This window comes from Trachypithecus francoisi, unplaced genomic scaffold (assembly GCF_009764315.1).
Source record: "Trachypithecus francoisi isolate TF-2019V2 unplaced genomic scaffold, Tfra_2.0 Lachesis_group5, whole genome shotgun sequence".
In the NCBI taxonomy this organism is placed as follows: domain Eukaryota; kingdom Metazoa; phylum Chordata; class Mammalia; order Primates; family Cercopithecidae; genus Trachypithecus; species Trachypithecus francoisi.
Genome location: NW_022681470.1, coordinates 101,871,923 through 101,899,651, shown reverse-complemented (window position 1 = coordinate 101,899,651; position 27,729 = coordinate 101,871,923). Strand labels below are relative to the sequence as shown.

Genomic DNA, 27,729 nt, shown 5'->3' with positions numbered 1-27,729 from the left:
AATTCAGAGGTTGGCTTGGGTGACTGAGTTGAAGTGAGGTAAGAACAAGCAACAGGGAGTTTCTAGTGTGGATATTTGGGATGTACATTGTTGCTACGTATTTCTATCAACAAGGGGAGCTGAAAGTACCTGGTGAATATCTCCAAGGAGAACATGCAAAGGATAGCTAGACACATGAGCCTGAATGTCAGGGTTGGGTGGAGCTAGGGGAATGATGGTGAGATTCATCAGCAACTGATGAAGACAGTGACAGTGGAGGCGAATAAAGACAGTGAAATTTCCTACGGAGAGCTGTGATGTGGCTCAAAAGAGGGCACAAAACAGTGCTCCAGGGAGCACAAACATTTAATGGATAAGAACAAAGCAATGAAGAAGCAAAAGGAACAGTACCCTGAATGTCTACGGAGGGAGATTTCTAAAAGCAAATAGTTAATAATATTAGTAACTTTTCCTCTGGTGACAGTGTAGTTATTTCTTTTAGTGAAGTAAATTCTGATTCCCCATCCTGGTATACATATATATATATTTTTTTGAAACAGAGTCTCACTCTGTCACCCAGGTTGGAGTGCAGTGGTGCCATCATAGCTCACTGCAGCCTCAAACTTCTGGGCTCAAGCAATTCTCCCACTTCAGCCTCCCAAGTAGTTAGGACTACAGGTGCACACCACTGTAAGTGGCTAATTTTGTTTTATTTTTATTCTTGTTTTTTGTTTGTAGAGATGGGGTCTTGCTATGTTTCCCAGGCTGGTCTCAAACCTCTAGCCTCAAGTGATCCTCCTGCCTTGGCCTGCCAAAGTGCCGGGATTGCAGGCATGTGCCACCGCACCTGGCCCTGACATATATACTTTAAGCTGTCAAAGTATTTGGTCCTTTTTCTTTCTCTTTCTCTGCCCCTTGAAACTCTTAAAAGGAAGTTAGGGGTAGTTGTCTGGAACATCCCAGTTCCTTACCATAATGTTAAATGTGCACCAGAGCTGGGGGACACTTAAGAGCCAAACACCATGATCTAAAAGATGCTAAATAAAGGTATCTGCTGAAGGTAGGAAAGCACTGGCTTTGGTCTCATTAGTTACCTGTAAACCCAACTTGGCAGGTGCACTCATAGGTATCCCGGCTGAGCATATGGCATGTGCCACCATTCAGGCACGGGCGAGACACAAAGCATGGGTGAGATGTCGAATACTGGCAGTCCTCTCCCGTGAACCCTGAGGCACATCGGCACATGGCTTTCCCCAGCATGGCCTGGGCCACACAAGTCCCACCATTCTGGCAGCGGTTCTTCTCACATGGGTCTCGATGTTGACAATATTCTCCCAAGAAGCCCTCTGGACATCTATATGGAAAAGAGAAATGTCCATGAAAACACCTGACTTCTTGTAAGTCCAAAAAAATTACAGTAATACAACACAGTCCAATCAAGAAAGCATGCGATTGTGAATCAACAGACCTACAAGTACCACCTATAAAACTTCTTCCCTTTAGAAGAAGGAGTCCTTAGAGAACTTAACAACATATTCCCAATGTCCTTTTGAGTCTGGGCAGGTGACAGAATACCAGGTGTATGGTCTAGCAGGGGCTGCCATGACCAGTCAACATGACCCTTATTCAAAGGCAAAATGCACCACAGCTTTTTTTCATGTGTGCACAGGCTGGGATGGTGTAACAGCACCTTTTTTGAGCATTGTTCATACTTGTCTGCTTAAATTCATTAACTTTCTCATTTTGACAAAGCCATTTGATAGGATTAAGATGTCTACAAGATAATGCATGAACCTGACTCTATTATCCCCTTCAAATTTAAAATATGTAAGATACTATGTGCTTTTCCTCAATTAAGCACTGGGAAATAGTAAGTTCTTCTTTCTTTTACTTCCACTGAAACATCAATTGGCCAATACCTAGTTTTCTGGGTTATGTTCAGGTGGTTGACATTGCAACAGAAAAAGGGAAAGGAGGTACAGGAATAGGGAAGGGTTCAAAGGGATATTTAAAAATCTGTTAATATTTAAGTAGTAGGCATTTTTAACCAAATAAAAAGGCACAAAATATAATTAAAATAACATAAAATATCTAAGATACCATATAAACACCAAAGTGAAGGAAGGAAACAATTGAAGAATAACATTCTATGATATTTTCCACATTGAGGCACTGAGGAACCTTTTTATATCCCACCCCTTGATTCATAAGATGCACAACCATTTCAAAACTGTGTGTATTATTTATGACAATTTTCTCTGAACAGCATCAAAAAGGCATGGTAAGTCTCCATTTTCATAATGAAGTCGTTTAAATGGAATCTCTGAGAAGCATTTAAATTAAGAAACACAAAGACTTTGATTCTAACTATAAATGCTGCTATATATTTGGCTGGTGCCCCAAATATGTGATTCAACTGATTCCTCGTTTTAGTTTTCAGGGACTAGAAAACTGAATCTAGTAGGCTGTTCCACCATTACCTCAAATATTACACATTTAAACCAAACTCTAAATCCCCCCCTCAAAAACCAGCTCTTCCTGTGCCCAAGCCTTGTTGCCCTGATTTTCCTAATCATTGTGACCTGAAACACTGGGGTCATGAGTGCTTTTGTCTTTGACAGTCATATCCAAGACCTTTCATTAACCATTGGTTGGCAAGGTATGCTCTGCAGGGGTCACAGTTACTGAGAAAAGAAGGGAGGCCAGATACCAGGGAACTAAGACAGAACATGCCCAGAAGAATTGCATAGTAGCTAAAATGGCTAGAGAAAACAGGGCTGGTGAATAGCTACAGTGGTAGTGAGGTAACTGGCCAGAGCCTCTTCACGCCTCCCAAAGCTGCATAAGATATGCATGGCAGAGCCAGGAGCAGCTAAGGCTCTGGGCATCTTCATGAGTAGGTGAAGCTAGAGACCAACAGGCAGTGAACAAAGTTCAGAGCACTGAAACCAAAGATGGCATGCGGGTGACTGTGAGAAGTCTGTATCTAAGAAGGTCAGAGGGTCTTGTTTGGAGTTCTGGTGCTATGACTTTGGACAAGTTATTTATCCTCACTGACTATTCATTTTCTCACACTGTAAACAGTTAATAAGGTCACCTACATCCTGAGATTATTTTAAGAACTGAACAAAATCAAGTATGTAAAAAGCCTTATAAATATTAAAAAGTTTTGCAAGTGGGCTGGGCACAGTGGCTCACACCTGTCATTCCAGCACTTTGGGAGGCGGAGGTGGGAGGATCACCTGAGGTCAGGAGTTTGAGAACAAACAGCCCAGCTAACATGGTGAAACCCTGGCTCTACTGAAAACACAAAAATTAGCCCGGGTGGTGGCACACACTTGTAATCCCAGCTACTCAGGAGGCTGAGGCACGAGAATCGCTTGAACCCGGGAGGCAGAGGTTGTAGTGAGCTGATGAGATTGTGCCACTACACTCCAGCCTGGGCAACAGAGTGAGACTCCGTCTCAAAAAAAAAGAAAAAGTTTTGCAAGTGAAAACATTTTTTCTCTCTTCTTTATGCTTACTGAGGAAAATACAATGCCCCATCCAAATCACAGCTTGATTTGAGAATAGTTTCTTGTGTTCGCTTTTTGAAGTGGAGAGCAAAAAGTGCCAATGTAGCATAGCTAAAAAATTAACTCTGAGATATATTATTAAAAGCATTTGCAGCTTATTCAAGAAATGTGTTATGAATGATGTTAAAAACTGCAACACAATTCTCATTCACAGTGCAGTTCTCTGGGCATTATTAGATGACTCTTGATTCTCCCATACGGGAATTATGCACCTTCTAAATAATGGCAAATTGTTAAACGTGGGTGGGCTTTGCCCAGCTTTGCTCCTGAACTATTACATCGCCCCAGCACTATCACGTGGCATATGTTAAGAGAATGCAAAGTGATTTAAATGGTAATATCATAAACATATAATGGAAATATAAGGTTCCTAGGAAAACAAAAATGAAGCAAAATGGAAGTTTTTAAAGATAAACAGACATATTTCTGAATTATTTGTTTCTAGACTTTAATTCACATTGTTGTTCCCTATCAAGTATGGAAAAATAAGTTTTAACCTAAGATATATTTAAGAAATCAGTAAAAGCAGAGATTGGCAAATTATAGTTTGCAAGTCTAATTTGGACCACTGCCTGTTTTTGTTTGGCCTATGAACTAAGAATAGTTTTTACATTTTTAAATGATTAGAAAAAACAAAAACAAAAGAAGGATATTTTCTGACATTTCAAAATTATATAAAATTCAAATCTCAGTGTCCATAAATAGTCTTACTGGAACACAGCCATGCTTACTCATTTATAGATTGTCTATGGCTGATTTTCCACTACAACAACAGAGACAAGTAGCTGTAATGAGACCACAAAGCCTGCAAAAATAATTACTCTCTGGCACTTTACAGAAAAAGTTTGCCAACTTCTGAGTAGAGAATATATGAAGCCTAATTCTATAAATACCATCAAATATGCTTATTAATAATGATCAGTTTCTGATAGGAAATCAACCTTATTAGTTTCCACAAAGAATATTAAACTCATAATCATTCATTCATGCAACAATTAGTAAGGGCCTATTATGTGCCAGGCGTTTTTCTAGTGCTAGAAAAATTCTTACACTCATGGAGTTTAAATTCTAATAGGGGAAGGTGAAAACAAAATTACTAAGTAAAAGATGCATGGTAGATGTAGTTAAGTGCTGTGAAGAAAAATAAAACAGGAAGGAATGGAGTTGGGGATGAGGGTGTGGGGTGAGTAAAGAGAAGTATCTCAGTTTAGAATAGGAAAATCAGAGAAGGCCTTCACTGACAACACTTGAGTTGAGACCTGAATGAGGTGAGAGTAATCAGGCAGGTATCTTAGGGAAACACATTCATGAGAAAGGGAACAGCACAAGCAAAGGCCATAACCCAGAGAGCAGCCCAGGCGTGTTTGAGAAACAGCAAGGAGACCTGGAGCAGCAGAAAATAGATGAGAGCTGTAACTGGGATGTGGATCAGTTGGGGCCTTTAAGCCACTGCAAAGAAGGACTTAGGGTTTTCCTCTAAATGGGATAATACTTAGATATGAGGTACAAGAGACTACTCTCTTTTTTTTTTTTTTTTTTTTGAGACGGAGTCTCGCTCTGTCGCCCGGGCTGGAGTGCAGTGGCCGGATCTCAGCTCACTGCAAGCACCGCCTCCCGGGTTTACGCCATTCTCCTGCCTCAGCCTCCCGAGTAGCTGGGACTACAGGCGCCCACCACCTCGCCCGGCTAGTTTTTTGTATCTTTTTTTTTTTTTTTTTAGTAGAGACGGGGTTTCACTGTGTTAGCCAGGATGGTCTCGATCTCCTGACGTCGTGATCCGCCCGTCTCGGCCTCCCAAAGTGCTGGGATTACAGGCTTGAGCCACCGCGCCCGGCCGAGACTTACTCTCTTAAAGCCCATGTACAGAACCACATATTTGCTCTATGTGAAACTAGACCTACTGCTAGTATTAATATAATAAAGATTTGATTTATATTTAAAATGTTCTAGAGGGCTGGACATCAGCTTAGTTCTTTCATCTTAGAACATATACAAGTCTCTTTTAACCTACATTTTCACGAAGTCCCATTTCCCTTTCCAAATTATTGTTTCACAAAAACCTTCTATGACTGAAGCCTAATTTCAGATATTTCTCTTTCTTTTCCATCTACTTCTTACTTATGCCTCTGCAACAAAACTTTAATTCTTTTTTTTTTTTTTTTTTTTTTTTTTTTTTTTTTTGAGACGGAGTCTCGCTCTGTCACCCAGGCTGGAGTACAGTGGCCGGATCTCAGCTCACTGCAAGCTCCGCCTCCCGGGTTTACGCCATTCTCCTGCCTCAGCCTCCCGAGTAGCTGGACTACAGGCGCCCGCCACCTCGCCCGGCTAGATTTTTGTAGATTTTTTTAGTAGAGATGGGGTTTCACCGTGTTAGCCAGGATGGTCTCGATCTCCTGACCTCGTGATCCGCCCGTCTCGGCCTCCCAAAGTGCTAGGATTACAGGCTTGAGCCACCGCGCCCGGCCCAAAACTTTAATTCTAATTATTGCTTAGAAACTGTTTTCTAAAAACAATGACTTTCCTCTAGTCAAGTTCAGTGGTCTCGTCTGAGACTCATAAGGAAATTCTCTCTCCTACAGGGAGAATTGCTAACCACTCCATGCACTGTTTTAATCATTTTACCTTGGTTTCTATGACTCCCTCTGCTAACTCAAAGCTCAGTGAAGTCTTAGTCTGGATTGCTGATGTCTCCTTCTTCCCCATCTATTATGGCCACCTTAATGTTTAAGTCTGGACTGCACTGCTCTTTCTCTCAAATGCATTTGTTACTGTTGTTGTTCACTTGGTTTTAAATAACTTCCTTCCTGTAACTGACTCCAAAATACACTGCTCCAGTCCCATATGTTCAGTTTTCTAAAAGTCATCTCTCTACCCTAGTATGTGCTGCCACTATTTGAAACTAAACATTTGAAAAAGGAGATCATTTTCCCAAGAAACTTTAATTATTCCATTTTTCTAAGGCTCCTACACACAATTTAAAGTAACTTAATCTCTTTAAGTTGTATATAATTTATTACCACCTTCTGACAAGACTTGTTAACTGAATTCCTATAATACTTACCATTCATGTTCACAGTTTCCTTTTTGATATAAATTCTGATCATCTTAAAAGCCTCAGGCCAGACATCATCTTGTTGCTGGCTTTTCCCACATTTCCAGCCACCCTTGGAATAACAGAACCTTAAGATTCAAGAAATTTAATTTCTATCCAATTAAGTAATAATTTCTAAAATATTTCTAAAAGATGATCACCAGCCTCTGCTTGAATACAAGCATGTAGCATGGTGCCGGATAAATCTTAAGAATTTAATAAATGGTTGGAGTTATTATTGTTCTTGCTCTTAAGAGGATAAACTCTGGAACCAGATCACCTGGATTTCAATCCCAACTCCACCATTTACTCAATGTGTAATCTTGAGCAAGGTACTAAACTTCCCTGTTGTAAAAGAGATTTAATAATAGTGCCTACTTCATAGGATTTTTAAATAAGGGTAAAGGACTTAGAACACTATCCAGCGCATAGTAAACACTACGTATTTGTTAAGTGAAATTACTGGCTCACTACTTCAGCAAAAGAACAGTCTTCAATGTGGCTGGATCCCACTGTGAGAAAGCTCTTTCTTTCTTAATTCTTCATATTCTGCCTTCCTTCCTAGGTATATACCCGAGATAACCGAAAACACATGCCCACATAATAAAAATGTTCATAGTAGCATTATTCAAAATAGCCAAAAAGCAGAAACAACCCAGATGCCTATAAGCTGATGAACAGATAAATAAAATGTGGTATATCCATAAATGAAATGTGTGGCCATGAAAAGAAATGACATTCTGATACATGCTACAACATGGATCAACCTTGAAAACATGCTAAGTTAAAGAAGCCACACACAAAAGGCCACATATTATATAATTCCATTTATATGAAATGTCCAGAATATGCAAATCCATAGAGATAGAAAGTAGACTAGTGTTGCCAGAAGCTGTAAAGAAAGGGAAATAGATAGTGACTGCTAAGCAGTAGAGAGTTTCTTTCAGGGTGATAAAAATGTTTTGAAATTAGAAAACGGTGGTGGTCTCACAACTCTGGAAATACTAAAATCTACTAAATTATACACTTTAAAAGGGTAAATTTTATGATACATAAATCATGTCTTAACTTTTAAAAGAACAAACTTTGTCTCTCTACAATTTCAGGTTATCTCTACCCTCTAGAACAGAAAAGAACAAGCCTTCTGCTTCTCTTACACATAGCCCTTCAAGAATCTGAAGATAGTTATGTGGGCCTTTTGCTTTCTTTTTTCCAGGATTCAATGCTTTGGCGTATTCCTCAGTATAAAGTTATTTCCAGGCTTCCTCACCTTTTTAGTGGTGCTTCTATGCTTAATAGTAGTAATAATAATCAGAATGACCAAAATTTTCCGCCTCCCTTCCCAGGTATATACCCGAAGTAGCTGAAAACATATTTTCTAAGTACTTAACTATGTATTATATATTTGCTAAGCATCTGATAGCTATTGTTTCTTGTATTATTCGCTACAGTGCTATATTATAATATCCATTTTATACATGAGGAACTCGAAGCTTAGAAAGATTAAGATTTCACAGCCAGGCCGGGCGCGGTGGCTCACCTGTAATCCCAGCACTTTGGGAGGCCGAGGCGGGCGGATCACGAGGTCAGGAGATCGAGACCATCCTGACTAACACAGTGAAACCCCGCCTCTTCTAAAAATATAAAAAATTACCTAGGCGTGGTGGCAGGTGCCTGTAGTCCCAGTTACTCGGGAGGCTGAGGCAGGAGAATGGTGTGAACCTGGAAGTCGGAGGTTGCAGTGAGCTGAGATTGCACCACTGTACTCCAGCCTGGGCAACAGAGCAAGACTCTGTCTCAAAAAAAAAAAAAAGAAAAGAAAAGAAAAAAAAAGATCACAGCTAGTAGATGGGAGAGGCAGGATTCAAACCCAAGCAGACTCTAGAGTGCATATGCTTCAACACTAGGCTATCCTGCCTCCCCGTCACTGGATGACTCCAGTTCATCAAAAACCTCTAAAAAGTGAGGCTCAAAATGGAAAAAGGCTTAACACATGTTCTCACCAGTGCAGCACAGAGCTGAACAATGACCTCCTGATCTGGACACTACGCTTTTACTATTTCATGGTAAGCTCTTAAACTGGGGAGGCATCGTGAGAGCACAGTTCAAGAAAGAGTAATGCTCCCACTCATACCCAATGGATATGTGTACTTTTTTAGAAGCCACAAAACACTACTATGTGCTATGGAATACACACTCAGCTAAAATATTCAGAGCCTTATTTCACATGAACTACTATTGTGCTCTATTTTTCTCAAAACACTTGTAGCACACGTTTTTTGAACCCAATAATTGGAACTGTCATTCATTCCTTTTAAATTTGTCATAGAGTCTTTACTCCAAGTTTCCTTGATTGAGACAACTTTTACATTATACTCATATCATCACAGAATTTCAGAACTGATCTCAGAAACCAAATGGTCTGAACTCCTATAGCACTGAAAAGCACACCAAAGTTAACTGATCTACCCAAAGCTGGTTATCTGTGAATCCAGCAATTTCCCCAGTTTTACACATATATCTCTACCTTCACCTAGACCTTGCAGTGAAATAGCACTTAACTGAAAGTGCATGACTAAGTCTTGCCCCAAGACTAGTACCTATTCAATCAACTCTAACATCCTAAATGGACCAGTATCCTATCCATACCTCTCCCTCTCCCTAAGGACAGTCTGGAAATTCCTTGCTGAACCTGAGCATATGACTAAAATAATAATCTTTCTTAAGCATAATTTTGATGTTATTCTTCTACTCAGAAACTAGCAACAGTATTAATACCAAGCCTTTCAAATCCAAGTTCTTTACAATCTCTGATCTGCTTGTCTGTCTCATTCCAATCATCTAACCATCTTACTCTTTAGTAATCCATAACTCGAACACTCCATATTATTTCCACAATCTTGTCTTCTGTCCCCTATATTAGAATCTTTTTAATTTCCAGTGAGAAACATCATGCTTCCTTTCTGGTATATCTGGTATATTTCCAACTTATGTTCTTTCCTTCCATCATTCTTTCAAAAATCTGCTGTAAGATTCAAAAATCTTAATGTCAGAAATGACAACTATGTGATGGATAAAGTCAGTCTCTCAATCTGAATATTCTACAAAATCCATCTCTACTCTGTGATCTGTCTGGCAGAATAACAGGCCAAATCAACCTAATAGTCATCCTGAGGTACAGAATTATCCTTCACACCCCAGGAAACTAAGCAGCATTATGGACATGGGAAGAAAGGGGAGTAATAGGTGAGATAGTCAGAAATAACAGACCCTTGTTTCCTAAGGCAGGAGATCTTTCAACCTGCAAATCCCTACTCAACTGTGGTATAAGGAGAACATATACTCTGTTAGTCTCGGTGGAAAGTAAGGTTCTCTGCTTAAAAACAAGGGCTTAAATAGCTGTCTGCTTGAGATGCCTAAAGTTTAATTTGGTTAGAGGGTGAAAACATGGCTAAACACCCAACATTCCTTACAAATCTATAATTCTATTAAGCTACCCAGTACACATTTTGGAAAATAGTCTACCACTTGAACTAAAGGTATATATTCTAAAAAATAACCACAAAAATCTAACAGATGCCTTTCATCCCCAAAATTATATGAATGTTTCCCTCCTGTAGGGAATTTATTATTTTCATAATTGTCTCTTCAATGTCTCTCAGTGACTTCTACTTACTCTCTCTTCTCTAACATTGGAACTCTGAAAGAATATACTTCGCAGATGAGGTTGTGAATACAGAGAAAGGTTTGGGGGGGAGATTTTTCCATTTTAAACTCTATAAACTAATCTGAATACTTATCAGGTCCATAAAGATATATTTATGACTTTTTCTTTAAAAGTCTCAGCTGGGCACAGTGGCTCACACCAGTAATCCCAGCACTTTGGGAGGCCAAGGCAAACAGATTGCTAGAGTGGAAGTTCAAGACCAGCCTAGGCAACATGGTGAGACCCTCCATCTCAAAAAAAAAAAAAAAAAAAAGGTGTCATTTCTGACATTAAGAGGTCCACATTTTCATTGTTACTGTTCAAACACACATATGAGGTTAGGTGTAGAAAAGTAAAGGAAGGAAGAAAACAGAGAAAAACAAGGGATTCCTCCTAATGGAACTAGAAAACATTCCATTTGAAGGATACTCCTACAGTTCCTTCTCACTTAAGCAGATGAAAACCAGACCCCAACTCTCACATCTCAGCAGCAGCCTGGATTAGTTTACATGTAGCCACTTTACAGATTTCAAGGAAGCTGGGATCTGAATAGCAATTCCAATCTATCTGGCAATGGCTGCAGTTCAGGATCAGTCTCCCTAGTAATACATTTGTTCTTTCACGTTTCCTAAGTGAATAGCCACTCGTCTAGAGAAAAGCTTAAAACAGTGTAGCAGCTTGTGTTAGCTTCAAGATGACTGAAGTCTGAGCAGGAAATAAGCCCCTTTTCCAAATAAAAGCCAGTGTTCTCTCCCCTTGGTTTTCCACCGAATGTTCTGTATCAGCAGGGTGAGGCCAAATTGTATCCAGGGCTTTGCTGCAGTTCTGTCCTTAGCCTCTTTTTTTTTTTTTTTAACGAGGATTTGGCCATTAAAAAAAAAAAAAAAAGCAAAATCCTACCACATACAAGAAGAAAAAGAGAGGCATGCTTTACAAAACAGCTATTTCAAAATCATGATTTTTAAAAAACTATACAGAATGTGGAATGAAGGGGAAAAAAATGTCTCGTGGGTTGCGTCGGCACTGCAGCTGCTCCTCATTAAAGCTCCTCTTTACTCCCTCTGGGCTAGTTTCCAGCAGAAAATTCTTTAAACAGAACTCTGCTTTCAACCCACTTTCTTCTTGTGCTGGGCCTCTTGGCCCCCCAATCCGCAGTGGCAGCCTGCCCTAGCTGAGCTCTAGAGGGGGGAGCTGTCGTTAAGGTAAATGAGGTAAGGGCAGGGGAAAAAACTAACAAAACCCAGAAACCAAATTAAGCATCGGTCAGTAACAAAGGTCTGCAGTTTGAAAGGCTCCAAATCAGTCTGTTCTTTCCTGTGACCATAATGCCAGCTTAGTTTCCTGCCCCCCTTCTTTGTCCCCCCGTTAAAGTAGATAAAAATAATTGCTAACAGCCAAGGCTAGCTGTAACCAGTGAAAGTTCCTATGTAACATTCAATTCCCAAGGCTCTGACTACAAACTTATAGTACCCCAGAGCCTATAGAACCAAGTCTAAACTTCTAGGCTGGCATTCAGGAGGCCTAACCCACCTACTGGTTTAGCCTCACTGGTCTCTCTCCTTTCAGTACCTCCTGGCTGAGGTCTGATGGGTTTGTCAACTTTTTAATTCTGTCACTCTGTGTAAAGGTAACTAACTAGGTTATGCTAATTACCGACTTTGTTTTAAAAACATGCCTGAGGACTTCTAGTTAACTTCCTGGTAAAGAGGGGAAGAAAAGGGAAGAAGCTCTGTCATACCAACTACTTCTTGCCATTCCCACTCTACTCTCAACCCCACCTTCCCTCAAAAAAAGAAAGAAAAAAAAAAGGAAATACTATAGCTTACTCAGCAAAAAGGAAAAACAAAAAGAACTTTTTAAAAAAGTATTTGTGTATAGATTCGTGTCCAGAACTGGGATGCTTGTGGTAAAACACACTTTCTAGTGTAGTTTCTTTTTCTAGGGCCTTACTAGTTCTATGTGAAGGAAACAAAGTATACAATATCTCACTCTCACACACGCACGCACACACACACACACACTTTTATCACAACTAATACACAAAGACTACCAAATACTGCAGGGCAGCTCATTTTTCTACTATGTAAATTCAGCTTCCTGGACAGACCATTTCTGCTTTTCTTGTAGAAGTATTTCAGAAAATGTTAATCTTGGTTCCCACATTAGGTTGCATGCTTCCAAATTAAAAGTTTCCCACAGGAAAAGAACTTCACGGGGAATTGTGAGGCTGGGAATTATCTCTGAAACTCCACCTCACTTAGTTTACATGTGTTCAGGTTTTTCACCCCCTCATCTGAATAAAGCATTAAATGCACACTGATTTTAATAAACCTAAACCAAAAAGAAGCTGAAGTCGTACAGACTTTAAAGCTGTTGATTCACAGCATCATTCATCTTCACTGGAGACTATGAAATCAGTAACCACTGCAATGAGAAACCATGCTTTATTTATACAAGAACTTTGCAAACATCCTTATCTTCCAGTTTACAGTCTAGGCTCATTTATCAGAACTCAAAGGCTGAGCTGAGCACCTACTCTCTTCAATCATCACTTGAAAGATCGGGAAGGGGCACACAGTGTAAAGACTTGTGTTGTTGCTATAACAGAAGGTGGTCTTTCCTCTGTGTTCCAGAACACAATCAGGATCTTACCATATTTCACTGCACTGGACCCTGAGAAAATAGCTACTTGTAATTAAAACATGCTAAACACATTCTAGACATATGAGTTTATAAAAAACACCCTTCAATGTAATGGAAAAAACTGAATGAGTTAGCTCAGTTGTTCCCAAGCTATGGGCTGTGGAGTTATTGCAAAGGATCCACAGTCCTTATAAACCACTTTCTAAACTACTAAACAGTGTCTTGTCCATATTTAAATATATGTATATGCTGTTATGACTAGTAAAATATAAATATATATTAAATGATTCCTGAATTCTTAGATTTTGACAGTATACATTGTATTCAAACACCACACTGAGAAACCGTTTCATCTCAAGTTCTCTCCTTTATGCACTATACTCTTGCTAAACACTTTTCAGCTCCTAGAAAATGCTACAGTACACCTAAAATTTCATTAAGTCTCAACTTAAATGTTATTTCCTATGAAAAACAGCCTTGACACCCCCTCTGTTCTTATAACCCTGAGGCTGTGTCACTCATTAGCCTTTATTATGATTATTTGTTAACAGACTAAAATTATTAATTCTCATACTCCCAGTGTAACACAATGATTGGGATATAGAAGGCATTCAACTATTCAGTGCAGAAGCAAAAGGTCAAAATGAAGGGTTCTGTGGAATCTTTACTAACCCTTAAAAAGACCCTATAAATACACTTGAAGTTTGGGAACAACTAGGTTGAGCTATTTACCTAAAGGATTTTCAAAACTAATTTAAGATTCCTGATATATAGACTAATTCTTAACCTGCGCTCACCCCTAAATCAGTCAAATTATGCCAACTCCATGCAAAGTAGATTATTTTTTAACCACTTTCACTCCCACCCCCCAAATATGAAGTTAACCAACACACACTGAGAGGCATGTGTGCATATGCAGGCATACACACACACACACACACACACACATACACACACAAACAGTCCTCATTCCCTCTTGCACTTTTATTAGTCTTTCATCAGTTGTTGATAAAAGACTGACTACATAAACCACCAGGGACCTGGATCCCTGACTAAAAAAAAAAAATCCTATAAAGTGGCCTCAATAGCATGAACTGCTAGATTCTGTAGTGACTGCCAGTGAAAATTAAAGAAGATCTCTAGAAAGAAAAATAAGTGTTGGAGCCTTCTTTCCATTCCCCAATGTTGGTGGATGACCACCTTCAAAGTTCTGAAGTCCAAAAAGTATCTAAAAGCAGAATAATTTAAAAAGCTTACTGTTTGGTCTGAAAAGATTTTCCTAGTTCAAAAACAACTGTACCTATTTGGATACCAAAAATGAGAAGATATACTACAGAATCTTTAGATTGCCTAATGGGATCTGGAGAAACAGCTCTTAGTCCCAGTCTACATTCTAATGAGTTATGTAATAAAGGCTAATTCACTTAGCTGTATTACGCCTCAGGCTCCTCACTTATAAAACAAAATGAGTGACAAAGGTACTTTCCAAAGTCCCTTTGACCTCCTAAGTGTGATGACTCTATAATCTTGGCCTTTGAAGTCCCTTGGCAATACCACCCAAGGATGTAATGATGCTTGCTGATGTTAATGTTTGGGTGTTTGTGGTTGTATATGTCTTGACCACTGTTCCACGTTCCACTCCAAGCAGGGGATCCTAGGGCAAGAACTGCACTGTGTCTCTTTTTTAATATCCCTCACAGTGCCCATCACCCTCTAGTTGCAGATAGTTCAATACACACTTATGTAAATGAATTGTTCCACAACTCACACTTTCAGCTAGCCCCTCACAGAAGCATAAGAAAGCAAAGAACAACCAAACAGAAGGAACAATATATTTAAACAAGATAAGGGGAATGAAAAAAGAATCTTGCATTTAAAGGGGATAGAAAAGCCTAACCATCTTCTCCCAAACAACTGGCCAACATAAGAGCCTGTTTTCTTGAGCATAGAGTGGTGGTAGATATCTCGGTCTCTATGGAATCTGACCTGCTGACGAGTTATACAAGGCTAAAACTGACTGAGTGTGTATGTAAGACAACAGTCTGGGAAGAGAAGCACTAAATTTAAGCTCACAGGGAATCAACCACTTAAGTAAACTCAGACAGAACTTTATCCAGATCTCATTTTTATGCATCCTCTCTACAAAGCATAAACGCTTATCTTACTCACTTCCCATCTCATGATGCTATCATTAATTCTTGTAAAATTTAGAAAAGAATAGGTGATGTCTCCTAATGAGAGAGTTTGCTTCTGTCACGAACTGTGACAGTGTCAGCCTTTGCCTGGAAGAAAATGAGTCACTTTTTCATTAGTAATCAAGTTATGTCTATTTTTTAAGAGTGACCCAGAAATTCGAGGCCATGAGTTTCAGCAATACAAGACGGAGAATCAGACACCACAAACATTGTATACAAACAGAATTAAGACAGAAAAATTAAAGTCAAGGAGGTACAGAGTTACTTTTCAGGATGACTGAGGTTTCAGAAAGGGCAAGTTGCCCCGAAAAATAATCCTCAAGATGTGTCTGGCTTACACAACAAGAACCAGTATTTCAAAATCTTAAAGTGACAGGCAGTTAAACGACTAAGGCACTATCATCATCTAGGCAAGAGAATCTTAACCACCATCAAATGTTTTCCACACAGAATAGGCAGCCCTAGTTTATTCTGGATAATTGAGGGTTTGGATATGTACTATATAATCAGAGGAAACAAGCAGTAAAGGACCTGAGCTAATTTGGGGTAACCAAACACTTGGCTAACAGATGCTTCCTTACTCTGGATCCCTCATATGAATCAGATCTGGCCAGCGATATGCTGGACAGAAGATATTTGAGGTTAAGATACCTGAATTCTCAACTAAGGGAATGAACTATGCAGTACATGAAAACCAACCCTCTTCTTAATGCCTCTGTTTTTCTGTTACTTCCCCTATCCCAACCCATTCTTGCTCTTGCCTTAGAGATTCTCAGATTCTGATTTTCCTTGCAAAACATGGTCACAAGCCTACCTGGCTCTCGGTCTGGCAGAAGTGCAAGAATCAAGAGTCAAGGCCAAAAAGGTCTGAGGGAAGGAAGGTAATTGCTCCCAGCTTCCCTCTCTTCCTGTCCCTGGGTCCTCTCCTTTACCCTCACTCTAGGCATTCTACCTCCAAACATTCAAGTTAACATGTGCTAAAGGAATGATTTTCTAAATCACTTACCTGTCACTGTGAAACTAGATTAATCCACATACTGGTTTAGTATAACCTCACACAAACTGGTGTATACACAAAAGAGAGCAATCAAGATGTAGAAAATGTTTGAAACTGTGTCATTAAGAAAAAGTGATGAAGAAATTGGTTATTATTCCAGGAAATAACAGTCCCTTCTAGTCTCCTCAGCTCCCTTCCTCTCACCCTTCTCCTACCTATCCATCTTCTAAGGTACCACTAATATTCAAAGATTTAGGATTTAAGCAGTGCACCAAAAGTCCTCTGATTTTACTCTTTCGTCCCACAGTAGTTGTTCCTTTGTCTGATTCTCCATAGTTACTATCTGTGCCCCTACACTGGGATATTACAGACTGTTTTATTTTACACATCTTTGTATGGTTCATCTCCCCAGCAAGACTTCAGAAGACTGCCATCATGTCTTACGCAGGACAAACTGCATTCATTGTCAGACACTCTCTGGGTACGTATACTTGTGAATAAAGAAGTCAGGTAACACAGGCCTCTTGGGCTTTTCTGTCTATTCACAATACCCATACAGTGATCAGTTATAGTAGCCTGCTCAATAAATACTAGTGTGATAAAAATGAAACTTTTGTTTGAAAAGTGAGGATTCTATAGTGCTTAGAGTCAATCTAACCTTCAGTGTTCAGCATACAGGATTATAGACAGTGACTGCAGGAAAATGACCTGAATCTATACAGATTTAATACCCTAAATGCTACTCTTCTACAAAAATCCTAATCATATTATTTTCTTATTAACACCTACCTTTCTCCTCATATTTATGTGAAGGCAAAAAACTAGATAGAATGCTCTAGTTGAATGTGTTCGCTGAATAATATCACCCATCACTTAAATAATGCCTTTCTTAGTCTTTATTTTCACTTTTCTTTCATAAAACCCTTTTCATAAAGATCAAGTAGAAGACTGTTTAGGAGAAGAGCATTTCTTTTTTTTTGAGATGGAGTCTCACTCTGTTGCCCAGGCTGGAGTGCAGTGGCGCAATCTCGGCTCACTGCAACCTCTGCCTCCTGGGTTCACGCCATTCTCCTGCCTCAGCCTCCTGAGTAGCTGGGACTACAGGCGCCCGCCACCAAGCCTGGCTAATTTTTTTGTATTTTTAGTAGAGACGGGGTTTCACCGTGTTAGCCAGGATGGTCTCAATCTCCTGAACTCGTGATCTGCCCGCCTGGGCCTCCCAAAGTGCTGGGATTACAGGTGTGAGCCACCGCGCTCGGCTAGGAGAAGAGCATTTCAAGCAGAAATTAACTGCATTACTTTCTCATAGGGGAAGGCTGATGGAGTCTAAGAATTGGCAATACATTTTTGGACACAGAGCACTAAGTGCTAGTGAAGGTCACTGACAGTAAATAAACAGGATCTAGAAAACGAGCAGAAATCCAAGAGAAAATTTAACTTACCTTACATTGGGGTGTAAGGTAAAACTCAACCAGGAGAAATATGAAAACAAAATGCATAACACAGTCGCATGTGCACACGTGTGTGCATACACACATATGACAGGAGGGCAGAGAGACACTAAACTTCATTCCTAACTACTGAATGTTGAGAGGAGGCCTAATGAAAACCTCTATCGGCCGGGCGCGGTGGCTCAAGCCTGTAATCCCAGCACTTTGGGAGGCCAAGACGGGCAGATCACGAGGTCAGGAGATCAAGACCATCCTGGCTAACACGGTGAAACCCCGTCTCTACTAAAAAAACTACAAAAAACTAGCCGGGCGATGTGGCGGCGCCTGTAGTCCCAGCTACCAGGGAGGCTGAGGCAGGAGAATGGCGTGAACCCGGGAGGCGGAGCTTGCAGTGAGCTGAGATCCGGCCACAGCACTCCAGCCAGGGTGACAGAGAGAGACTCCAACTCAAAAAAAAAAAAAAAAAAGAAAACCTCTATCATCACACCCACATATTTATGCTAGCTTAACAAATTTCAAAGTGCTTGGAAATTTTTGGATGATTACTTTTTTTCATATTCTGATATCCCCCATTTCTTTGCTATCCTTGATAAGGGCAGATATAGACAAAATAAAAGAATTTAATTAAGCTTCTCCAGATCCTAAAAGAGAAATACTTCTCATTTTGCTTAGTCACAAAAAAAGGGAGAAAAAAAGAATTCCTATGTGAAATTAATGGTGCTAATGAGACATGCCTGAACAATAAGAAACTTCACATAAGATTATGATTAACCTGGAGACTGTGTTGAAAGAAAGCTAGCTAAATTCACATCTATTAATGCCAGGCTGCAGGCCAAAATTTGTTGATTTAATTTCTTGGCAATAACCCAAGACAGCTAAAACGATACAGGCAGAGCCTAAGAACCAGATTCTCCTACCTCTTCACTGAACACTGAAATATATAAAGGTACCAACTGAAAGAATAAAAATTAGTTGAAAAGAGTATGGAAATTATGTTGCTATGTGTTAAGCTACTAACTAGTGAGGCACAGTGGTTCAGGCCTGTAATTCTAGCCCTTTGGGAGGCAGAAGTGGGAGGATCACTTGAGCCCAGGAATTCAAGACCAGCCTGAGCAACATGTGAGACCGTGTCTCTACAAAAAGTTTTAAAAATGGGAGACTGAGGCAGGAGGACGGCTTGAGCCTAGGAGGTGGAGGCTGCAGTCATCCATGATTGCCCCACTGAACTCAAGCCTGGGTCACAGAGGGAGACGCTAGTAACCAAGATTTCCTTTACAAAAGACCCCTTAGGGACACATCATATTTGATAAAGGATTTTAATAGGACATAAGTATTAATAAGAATCACTTAGGAATGGTACTGTTAAAGGGTCCAGATCTCAAGTCCTAATACAACGAAAAGCCTCACAGAACATACTCATATGCATCTGTAACTCACTATGCAAATGTAAGGTGCCATATTCAACAACTTGTGACTTTTGTGCTGGCAACAACATTTATCAGAAATCACTGAATTTAACCTGTCTCAATTTAACAACTGCATAAATCTGTCTGGATTTGCTCCTGTTTCATTAGTAAAGAGAAAGGAGAAGTTTCAAATTAGTTCTCTCTACTGAAGCACACTTTCATGGACAATATCCTCTATCCCTACCTTCACTGTCCTCTTCTCATATTTCATCCATAGTTATTACATTGCGCTTTCATGCAATATTCACCAAACCTGGCCCATGTACACTCATGTAACTACATGCAGATTCAGTGTTCTAGTATGACATGAGGTACTCAAGCCTACCTAATGCTACTATCTTTAAATTTAGAAATCACATAAAGCAGTGTTTTAATCATATTCCTGATCTGAAAATTCCTCCTTTCGTCCACACTTCCTTTTCAGAAGGTTCCATTTGAACTACCAACTTAAAACAGGTAATTCTGTCCCATTTTATTGATAGGGAAACTGAGACTCAGGGTGACAGCACATTTTCCACGAGTATATCTCAGGTCCGCTAAAGAGTGATGGGATCTTGAGCAAATTATTTAACTTCTCTTAGCTTCCATATAGTCTCTCTCTCACATAAGGACTAAAGTAAATACATGTAAACTACTTAATTGAGAACAGACCCTAAAATGCAATAAGTGCTCAGTAACGTTAGCTAGCATCATAGACTTTAACTTGCCAAAGATCCAATTGTTAATAGGAACCAGGACTCAAACTTAAGTCTATCTGGCATAAAAAGCGTATGTCCTCAGCTGGGTGCTGTGGCTCATGCCTGTAATCCCAGCACTTTGGGAGGCTGAGGTGGGTGGATCATGAGGTCAGGAGATTGAGACCATCCTGGCTAACACGGTGAAACCCCGTCTCTACTAAAAATACAAAAAATTAGCTGGGCGTGGCAGCAGGCGCCTGTAGTCCCGGCTACTCAGGAGGCTGAAGCAGGAGAATGGTGTGAACCTGAGAGGCGGAGCTTGCAGTGAGCCTAGATAGCGCCACTGCACTCTAGCCTGGTGACAGAGCAAGACTCTATCTCAAAAAAAAAAAAAAAAAAAACCCATGTCCATGTCACCAGTCAAGGATCTTCTATGACCCTTACTCCACTCACCAGTGCCAGGCTGAACCATACTAGTTCATGAGGCAAAAGAAAAAATCAGTAGTACTGATCTCCTTATTTAAAATTTTGATAATTTTCAACTTATTTTGCATTAATTTTGATTTTTTGAACAACTACATACAAATATTAATTGATTTCGATTACTGAATTGTTTTGGCACTCTCTTAAATTTCACAAGTGAGGCCAATGCCTTACTTGCCTCACCATGGTCCCAGTCCTGCCATTCACTGGTGGCCCCGTACAGAAGGCCACATTATAGTCAGCTTATTTCATACTTGGCTTTACTTTGAATCTCTCTAAGAAGTCCAGGTTAATGAACTGGTAATTATTTTACGACTTCCCAAAGAAGTGTGAAATAATATGATAACAATATTGATTAATTGCAACTACTACCACATACTTGAGTTATCTGTTATATGTGGTATACATAAATAGCATGCAATAAATAACTCTTGAATTAAGAAATCCTGAACGCATTACATTTTAAGAAAAGATTACTCTATGAAAGGTATTTAATGAGCCAAAAAACAGCATTCTTTATGTTAAAAAGATAAACAAACTATGGAAGAGTGGCCAAGCCTCTGCTATCATTTTCCAGAAAAACTATATACACAATATTCAGCTAAATAGGCACCCTACTTGAAGGAACTAGGCTGGCAGAACCATTTTCAGCTGAGAAAAAAGAGAAGGTGATTTAACAGCTGATAGTTTTCCCTGTCTATTTCTTTGATCTGACAATGCCCCTGTGCTTCCGTGAATGCACTCACAAGAAGGTGAAGGAAAGGGGAAAATGCTGAGTCAGCCATGACTTCTGAAAATGCCTTTCTGGGGAAGAAGTACCACAACACAAACATTGCCAATGCATCCTCCATAAAAAGCTAGGTTCTAAGGGATTATGAGTGTCTCTACTCTCTACTTACTATACAGACATCTACCAAGAAGACAAAGAAGGCAATGGCTCTAGTTTTTCTTGGATGGATTCAGGAGATCTGGACCACCAACATGACTCCCTAATCCTGGCAAGGAAAATTGTTAGCTGTTAATGTTTAATGTTTATTACAGCTAGCAGACAAGTTTTAGATAAAACATGACACAAAGTTGTATTTATAACACTTTATATTTATAATAATTTACCTTAAAGTGTAGTTTTTAGATCAGCACTTTGGCAAAAAGTAGACATTCTCAAATGCAAGCACCCATCTATAGGAACGTATACAACGCATGGTGACTTTCTGCTGTTACACAAACACTATGTTAGATATTTACCAAGTGGTATGTAGGAAATTCTGAAAGGCCCCTTTATATTTCCAATTTTCATCATTAAAAATAATTGCAGAGTAACTTATATCAGACTAACCCTCTTGCTCTGGACAAAATATCAAAGGCACTGGAGAACCACTGAAAGCAGGCATAAACTAGAAGGGATATAAGCCTCAGAAAAAGCGAAGTAAACTATATGAAACCCACATTTACAGCTTGTTTTTTTTCCATGAAGGTACACCCCAGTCCATGCAGCAGAAGAGGAACAGTGTGCAAGCAGAAAACGGAAGTCCTGCTATGCTGAGGAGTCAGAGGTATGTGGAGCTGTCACAGCAGCTAGAACATGAGGAAAAATCCTGGAAAAGGCAGAACCACAGAGTGGGCAGCTTCAAAGGATGCATACAACTCTGCTCAAATCCTTAAATAATTCCTGACTATGCATGAGCAAGATAAGATTCAGAAACCCAAGAGGAAGTAAGAGCTGGACAGCTGAAAAGACTAAGTAGAAGGCTCCTGGGGCTGGGGGTTCCGTTCTGCCTTAGAGGGCCTTAATGAACACCTCAGGGCTTGGTAGGCCCCTCACACTTTCCACTGAACCCCCAGAAGGATCACATCTTGGGAATAAGAGCCCTATCCCACGACTAAGATTTATATCACTGTACTAAGGGCAGAACAGAAGTAGGCCCACCCTAACGTGTCCTAAAATCTAGCATCCATAGGATCAAGATGATCTGCCAATCTTGACAAAATTCAACATTCTTTAGTGGGAGACAAACTTTAAAATCTGTCACCCACAACGTCCACTAAAATAATGTAAAAGTACTATACTTGTGTAAAGTAAAGGGAAACCATTGTCCAAAGAAAGAGCAGTTGATAGAAACAGAAACACATCCACAGACAACCCAGATTTTAAGAACTAGCAGACAAAGATTTTAAATAACTACAATAAATATGTCCTCAAAATGTACATTTTGTCAATTACACAAATCATAACCTAACCTACCCCCAGAATTCTAGTGAACTTGAGTTGTCCATGATCTTTAATCAAATTGGGATTTAGAATGGTTTATATTTGAAAGCCTGAAGCAAACAACTTGAAAGTGATTCATGACATCAAATTTAATTATATATTTACACGTCCCAGAAGGACAAGAGAAAGAATAAAATATCTTATCTCTCCGTAGTGAGAGGGCTTTACTAAGATTTGACAGTAGTTATTTAACAGCAATAATTGAGTTTTATGCAAGATTACACAGGTTCTCCTTATCTGGCATCAAAATCTAATCACAGACTGATAGGGTACTTAGGCTCCTAACAGTGAGAAAAAACAGTTGAGCTGAGTACAAAACTAATCTTCAAAAGTACTTATCTTCATCTGTCAATGTGATCTTATCAAGGATTTTTATAATTTCTATAAACAATCATTATATTTTAGCTGAATCAGTAGCATTATGCTGTCTAAACAGATAGTCGGATTCCTTCTATTTTAAAACATTTTCTACCAGTTCCCATCCCACCACTCACCACTCACCCCCACCCTGGCCCTGTAAAAGGAATTTGGCTTCAACTTTCTTTTCTTAATCCACTAAGCAATCTCATGAATAAAAAGATAATCGCATGCCCTGCATGCCTGATAGAATTTTTTATAAACCTTCTAAGTGTTTTAATATTTATTTACTATTTTGTGAAAATAGTATTTACTGAACAAGCTAGATCATCTTCTTTCTCCATAGAAAAAAATGTAAGGTTGGTGAAAATGTACTGAAAGCTCTGCTAAGTATACATTATTTTTGCATAAAATTTTGCTTAAAATTCTGTGGAGGTTGGCAAAAAAGCACTGTAGAATGATTGACATGGCTGCCTTGATATTGTTCTTGCTTTTTCTATGTCCACTTATGTTGACCCTGCCACTCCTAAAGATGCTAATATTACTTTTGCTGAGGTAGGGAATCACTCTCTTTATACAAGTTTTGTTGTTCATCTTGGTCTCCCAAAAGGATGGCCTCAGCTTTTCTTACTCTCTCTCAAGGAGCTTGTTTCCCTCAAAACAGGAAAGACATCTGAGGGACACACCCAGAACTGTATCCATAAGCATTCCATCCTATCAACAATTAACAAGTACCCAGGGACAGAATTTAGGCAGCTCCATTTTCATCAACCACAGGTGCCTGCCCTCAGCAGTGTTCTCCAGGAACTGGTGGCAACTTCATCTCTCCAACCTTGGTTGGCAAGTATGAGACTAGTAACCCAACAGTCCAACAAAGAACTACTGGACTTCTTCCCAACAGTGACCCTTAGGTGTCCTCTCCTGGTAAGTGCTCAGAGATTGGTCTCCCCTAGAAACCTTCTCTCCCCATGTCAGACCAAAAATACATAGGCAAACACTTAGAACCTATTCGAAATTCTCCACATATAAGTCACCAAGTTGAAAGAGCTTCAAATAGAACTAATTTACCTCTCTGTGGGGTATTACCATCCTGAATGCTATGTGAAGTAAATATTTTTTTTTTAATTTTACTTTTAAGTTCTGGGATACATGTGCAGAACGTGCAGGTTTGTTACATAGGTATACATGTGCCATGGTGGTTTGCTGCACCTATCAACCCATCATCTATGTTTTAAGCTCCACATGCATTAGGTATTTGTCCTAATGCTCTCCCTCCCCTTTCCCTCCATCCCCCAATAGGTCCCAGTGTGTCATGTTCCCCTCCCTGTGTCCATGTCTTCTCATTGTTCAACTCCCACTTATGAGTGAGAACATGCAGTGTTTAGTTTTCTGTTCCTATGTTAGTTTGCTGAGAATGATGGCTTCCGGCTTCATCCATGTCCCTGCAAAGGACATGAACTCATTCTTTTTCATGGCTGCAAAGTATTCCATGGTGTATACGTGCCACATTTTCTTTATCCAGTCTATCATTGTTGGGCATCTGGGTTTGTTCCAAGTCTTTCCTACTATAAATAGTGCTGCAATAAACATACATGTGCATGTGTCCTTATAGTAGAATGATTTATAATCCTTTGGGTATATACCCAGTAATGGGATTGCTGGGTCAAATGGTATTTCCGGTTCTAAATCCTTGAGGAATCACCACACTGAAATTTTTAAAGGAGAGAACCAGTGTCTTCTTATTTAACATAAATAGATAGGAAACATGTGCATGATGATATCTACTTAGCACCTTTTAGTTTAAGAAACACATTGTTGTACAATAACTACACTAGGCACTGTACTAGGCATTAACTATGCAAAAAATGCATAAGACTAAGACCTCACGTTCTAGTAGAAGAAACACATCAACAAATGACCATAATGCAATGGGGTTAACTACCACAAGAGTTGAATAACAGAATAAAGCAAGCAACTAAGGCACCAAATGCCACAAAGAGACTAAACAAGATTTTAGTGGCCAACTCTAAGGTATTAAGTTCCCTCCCTTATTATCTCCAGTTGTATCTCCATTCTTAGAGGAGAATACACCACATTTTTTTCCCCCAGCTAGAAAAACTAAATGAGCAGCCCATAATAAGCTACATAGAACCTTTATTTCCAATGTTATCTTTATTCCAATCCAAACAACCTATTGTTAACCTTTACTGTCATCACAGCTTAAAATATTTTCACTTTAGTGAAGAAAATCATTTCTGACGTGAAAAAAAATCTTGTTTATAACATTAAAAAACTAAATCCTGGTGTCAGAACAGATCTCATTGGAAAAAAGCTGTAATTACATTTCTGGTAAGAAATAAAAATGTGTTGGATAAACTCACGTAAAATGCTTATTAAGCAAGTACCTCTACCAAAGCAAAGAAAAATTACTCCTCAGAAAAGTGAAGGAAGAGAAATTTCATATTACCAAATCTTATTTATCCAGCATCTTCCCTGAAATAAATAGAATGGATATATATTCCTCTCAAAAATTTTCAATTGAGGTAGAAGAAAAAAATTATTTGGAGGAAACCTAGAAAAGCTATTATGAAATTATCTCACAGCCTTCTTCAAACAAACAAAATGTCTTGGCTAGAGCACATGGTTGGAGAAAAAAGGAAAAAAAAAATGCTCTTAAGCCAAGAACTAGCCTACATTTTCCTTCATCCTTACTCTTTTATCCCCATATAATAATACACACTCACAGCCCCTGCTCCCCGCCCCATCTACACATATGCATACATCTTCCTTTCTCACTGTCTCACTTTCAGAATTAGATTTTTTACACTAGAAAACAAATACGAATATAATATTCACTTATACTGGGCAGAATATTAAAGTTGATATCTATTTGGTTTTACTTAAAAACAAGATCATAGTTAACATGTTAAGGGGAGACTCTAAGAGTATGCCTTAAACTAAAAAACACAAGGGAATCTACCATACATATATATGTGTGTGTGTGTGTATATATATGTATATATGTGTATATATACGTGTGTGTGTGTGTGTGTGTATATATATATATATTTTTTTTTTGAGACGGAGTCTTGCTCTGTCACCCAGGCTAGAGTGCAATGGCATGGTCTCAGCTCACTGCAACCTTCACCTACTGGTTTCAAGTCATTCTCCTGCCTCAGCCTCCTGAGTAGCTGGGACTACAGGCATGTGCCACCACACCCAGCTAATTTTTGTATTTTTAGTAGAGATGGTGTTTCACTATGTTGGCCAGGCTGGTCTTGAACTTCTCACCTCGTGATCCACTTACCTCAGCTTCCTAAAGTGCTGGGATTACCAGTGTGAGCCACCACACCCAGCCTACCCCATATATATTAACTAGCCACCCACTGAAAAGTCTTTTTCATGGTGAGAAAGATAACAGTAAGATAGTAAGAAGTTTTTATTAACTAATTATCTGGCATCCACATCCTTCCATCCTTACCCCCAACCAAAATCTGTAACAGGAAAGCTCAAGAACCAGTAACATTCCACAGAAGTATTAAAAATAGAGGAGTAGAGCCAAATCTTGTCCAGTGTTCTATCGCAAAAAGAAAATATATGAAGAGAAAAACTTACTTGCAGTATCCTGTGCCATTGTGGTAGGTAACACACATTCCTTCATTTACACAGGGTTCATAGCCATCTCGACACTGCAAGGCTAAAAACAGAAACAAATGCACATTAGAAGTCACTAATCATAACCCTAAGACACCAAAGAAGAGTAATCCAATCCAGATCAACATTCATTCCCACCTAATTTGGGTTTCTTTTTAGAGTTTTAATCAGCTTTTTATTTTTTGGCTTCTAGCACAGAAGCCCATCCCAAAAGTATCTTCCAACAATAAACCATGTTTGTGGTCTCGAATGATGTTCTTACTTTTCTGTGTTCCAATATCTCCAGCTGTTACATCTCCTTCTCCCAATTAAAAATTAAAGCCATACCATCTATGACATGACAGATCATCTTGGGATTTAGATACTTCAGATGAGTATTCTAAGGATTCATCAATGAATATCTAGGAAAATGTTAGATAAATAATAGATCACCATTATATTGATGAATTACTTAGCCTTCAGGTGAAGTTTTAAAACAGACCACTTCAAGAAGTAATCAGAAACAGCAATAACAGTCATTCAACAAACTGAAATTGAGAGCCTAGTATGTACCAGGCACAAAATTAGGATCCAGAAAAAAGGAGAAATGGAATACATAAATGAATAAATATAATCTCTAGCTTTAAGGGACCCATAAAAAGATGGGGAGTAGAACATGAACACAGATTGTAGAGAGAGTATCAAAATAAATAGAAGGAAATAAAATAAAAATTCTCAAACTCTTGATTCCCCCATTCCCTTTAAGAGACAATGAAAAGGCACTTTACCATCTGAGGCCCTCCCAAAAACAGACTATTCAGAAAAAAGAACAAAAACAACAACAATAGTAGAAATTTTCATTGATTTCAGCCAAGAATGGAAGAAGTCTACCCAAAATCTGCCAATCACTTGCTGGATAATTACAGTATCTTGATTGCTTAGCTTATAGAGTTGAAATTTTCATCACCAAAATACGTATCAAGAACCCTAACAACTGGAAAGGTAAGACAGAAAGAAACCTAGTCAAACAACAAATATCAAAATTGAAGCTCATGAACTCTTCCTTGGAGGTTATTAAGATGTCCATCTCTTATGATAGTTAATGTATAAATACCTGAAAGCAAAACTGAGAAGTTCCCACTCCAAGCTTCCTCTAACCACAGCACTCTATGCATAAATTGTGCAAGATCAGAGACTCTAGGCCTGA

General features: G+C 39.1%; 1 protein-coding gene across 5 annotated transcripts in view; it reads right to left on the bottom strand.

Annotated features, from left to right (window-relative positions):
• Window positions 1–27,729, bottom strand: part of NOTCH2 (notch receptor 2) — a 197,953-nt gene that overhangs the window by 99,108 nt on the left and 71,116 nt on the right. For all 5 annotated transcript variants that reach the window (XM_033198181.1, XM_033198182.1, XM_033198180.1 and 2 more), the window contains exons 2-3: window positions 26,505–26,586; window positions 1,074–1,333 (exon numbers count right to left, since the gene is read on the bottom strand). In XM_033198181.1, the coding sequence (XP_033054072.1) occupies window positions 1,074–1,333; window positions 26,505–26,542 (298 nt within the window). In that variant the 5' untranslated portion in view covers window positions 26,543–26,586. The remainder of the gene's footprint in view (window positions 1–1,073; window positions 1,334–26,504; window positions 26,587–27,729) is intronic.